This window comes from Ammodytes marinus (assembly GCF_949987685.1).
Source record: "Ammodytes marinus genome assembly, chromosome: 9".
Classification (NCBI taxonomy): Eukaryota; Metazoa; Chordata; class Actinopteri; order Uranoscopiformes; family Ammodytidae; genus Ammodytes; species Ammodytes marinus.
Window position 1 is genome coordinate 28,629,968 of NC_137213.1, and position 2,675 is coordinate 28,632,642.

Consider the following 2,675-nt stretch of genomic DNA (forward strand, 5'->3'; position numbering starts at 1 on the left):
GCTCACGATGGCTAAAAGTTTCATCTTATAAGGCGAGACACAGCAGGAAAAATCTGAATTTGTTCATATGTTATCAATTGTTATTTTTTGTTTTAAAAACGAAAATCTCAACTTCCGAAGCACTTACATCAACTAAACTTTCTATGATCATTCTAAGCACTATTCTGAAGGTTATTACGGAAGGATTTGTTCATATGTTGTTAATTGTCTGATTTATGAGACATTTTCGTCTTAGAAACATTCCCGAAAATTAGTTTCAAAGACCTGTATTACTACTTTTTGATTAATAGAATTAAAAAAGGATGTACCCAAAAAAATAACTTCTGTAAACTTTGGACGCCAATATGTGGTCAAAATGAAATAAAGTCCTTAACTCTGGCTTTATCCAACATTTAGATTTTTTTGTTTTTAACGAGATGAAAAGTTAGACATTAGCACATTCGGTTATGCATTCACTCATATCTGAATAACTTGTGATAGCCTACAAAAAAGTATAATTTTAATGTAAGTAATCAACCGGAAAAGTCTCATGTCTCATCATCTATATGTCAAAAACATGTTACCCTCTTATACCTGCAGTGTCTCGCCTTGACTGGCAGTTCGCAGACTCACCTTTGAATAATTTACCAAAATAAAACAAATACAACATATTATTAAAAAAAAAGTATTTTCTTGCGCCACTCTGCCCCTTTCAAACGAGCTACTGTGCGCTGGCTGTACGTCTTATAAGTGTCAAATGCCAATAAAAATGCATTTTTTAAAGATTTGAGTGGGTAGTGGGCTATAGCTTGTTTTTGCTTGCTATAGGCCTACATCTCTACATCTCACACCCGGGACAGTGGCATCTGTTTCGGGCATGAGACTGAGCTCGCCGTGCCAGACCTCCAGGTAAGTCCCGTGCTGACGTCACTGTACATAGATCCAGCGCTGGCTTTGCTCCCCCAGCAGCAGCGCGTGCAGAAAGCCCTCCACGAGTCCAACGTCTTGCCTGACCAAATCCACGCGCCCGACGTTATCCCCACTAACAGACACATGAAGTATTTTAACATAAAGACAGCGTAGTCCGGTCTCTGTCTGTGTCTGCTCTGTGTGGCTCCCAGAACTCCTCCTGTGTTGTTATTACAGGTGCAGTTGTGTGTAATCTCCCACGTCTGTCTATTGTGCTGCTCGTAAAAGTAGCAGGCGACAATAACAGTGGCAGGGACCGTGTACAAGACGGTGAACACACCTATCCGTATCATAAGCCTTTCCAGCTTGTCCGTCTTGGTGCCTCCTTGCTTGATGACGCTCCTGATTCGAAATAGTGACACGAAGCCCGCGAGCAAAAACATAGTTCCGATAAACAGGTAGATGACGAGCGGTGCCAAGACGAACCCGCGCAAGTTATCCAAGTTCTGATTGCCCACGTAGCAGATCCCCGCGACAGAGTCTCCGTCCACTGAACTTAAAGCCAACACCGCGATGGATTTCATACTGGGGATGAGCCAGGCTGCGAGGTGAAAGTACTGCGCGTAACTGGCAATAGCCTCGTTCCCCCACTTCATGCCGGCGGCGAGAAACCAAGTTAGGGACAGAATCACCCACCATATCGAGCTGGCCATGCCGAAGAAGTAAATAAGCAGAAAGACTATTGTGCACAGCGCTGGCCCCGTGGTTTCGTAGTGGATGTAGTCTGCGCCGTGATCTCTATTGCAAGCCACCTCTTCGTGCCCGGCGATGAGTCTTACGATGTATCCGATTGAGACGAACATATAGCAGGCAGAGAGGAAGATGATGGGCCGCTCTGGGTACTTGAATCGCTCCATGTCTATGAGGAAAGTGGCCACGGTTGCAAAGGTGGAGATAAAACACAACACGGACCACAAGCCGATCCAGAAGGCGGTGAATGTCCTCTCCTCCGCGGTGAAATAGGGGCTGTGGCACGGCATGGCACAGTTCATAATCTGCCCCGTCTTTACGCGGTTGTGGAGAGGGTGTCCGTCGCTTGTCACTGGCACCATGGGCGCGCGGCAAAAGCACCCGGACTCACACGAAGGGGACGCGGCGGCTGGTTTGTTGTGCTTGCCTGGGTAACGACCTCCAGCACCTCCTCCGCCATACCCAGGTTTCTTCCTCGGATTGTACGGCTTCAGGGGTCGATTTGTCGGCTTGGCCACCACGGGAGACACGGTGGTAGTGGTGGGGGTGTTCTGGCTGTTGTTGTAGTCCATGCACAGCGTCTCTTGGTTGCCTTGTTCGGGCAGCAAATCGCATCTCATCCGATCTGGCCATGGGAAGCCGTACTGCCTCATGAGCGGCTCGCAGCCGGCTTTAGCCCGCTCGCACACCCCTCTACACGGCGGCAGAGGCTTCTTGTAGTCCTCCAGGCAGATCGGCGTGTACATACTGCAGAGAAAGAACCGCAAATCGGCGGAGCACTTGATTTCAACGAGCGGCCAAAACTGGTGGACCTCCAAGCCGGCTTCGTCTTGCGTGTCGTGGTTGAATTGATTGGGCATGTAGGTGTAGTTGTAGCCGATGCCTTTGCAGAGAGGCACGCTGATTTCTTGACACTGGAGCTCCTTCGCCGCCATACACACAGAGCCAAATACGCTCAGTAAGACGCACAAGCCCAAGATAAGACAGTGTCTCTCCATCGCTGTTCTAGATATTTAGTCCTATACACCACCAAAAAA

The 2,675-nt window shown here is 48.1% G+C and overlaps 1 protein-coding gene across 1 annotated transcript; it reads right to left on the reverse strand.

Moving 5' to 3' along the window:
* Positions 1–824: 824 nt before the first annotated feature.
* LOC307255457 (frizzled-8-like) lies at positions 825–2,636 on the reverse strand (the record flags this gene model as incomplete). Its single annotated transcript, XM_080034141.1, has 1 exon — positions 825–2,636. The coding sequence occupies one exon, from the start codon at positions 2,634–2,636 to the stop codon at positions 825–827; it is 1,812 nt and encodes a 603-aa protein (XP_079890267.1).
* Positions 2,637–2,675: the final 39 nt, after the last annotated feature.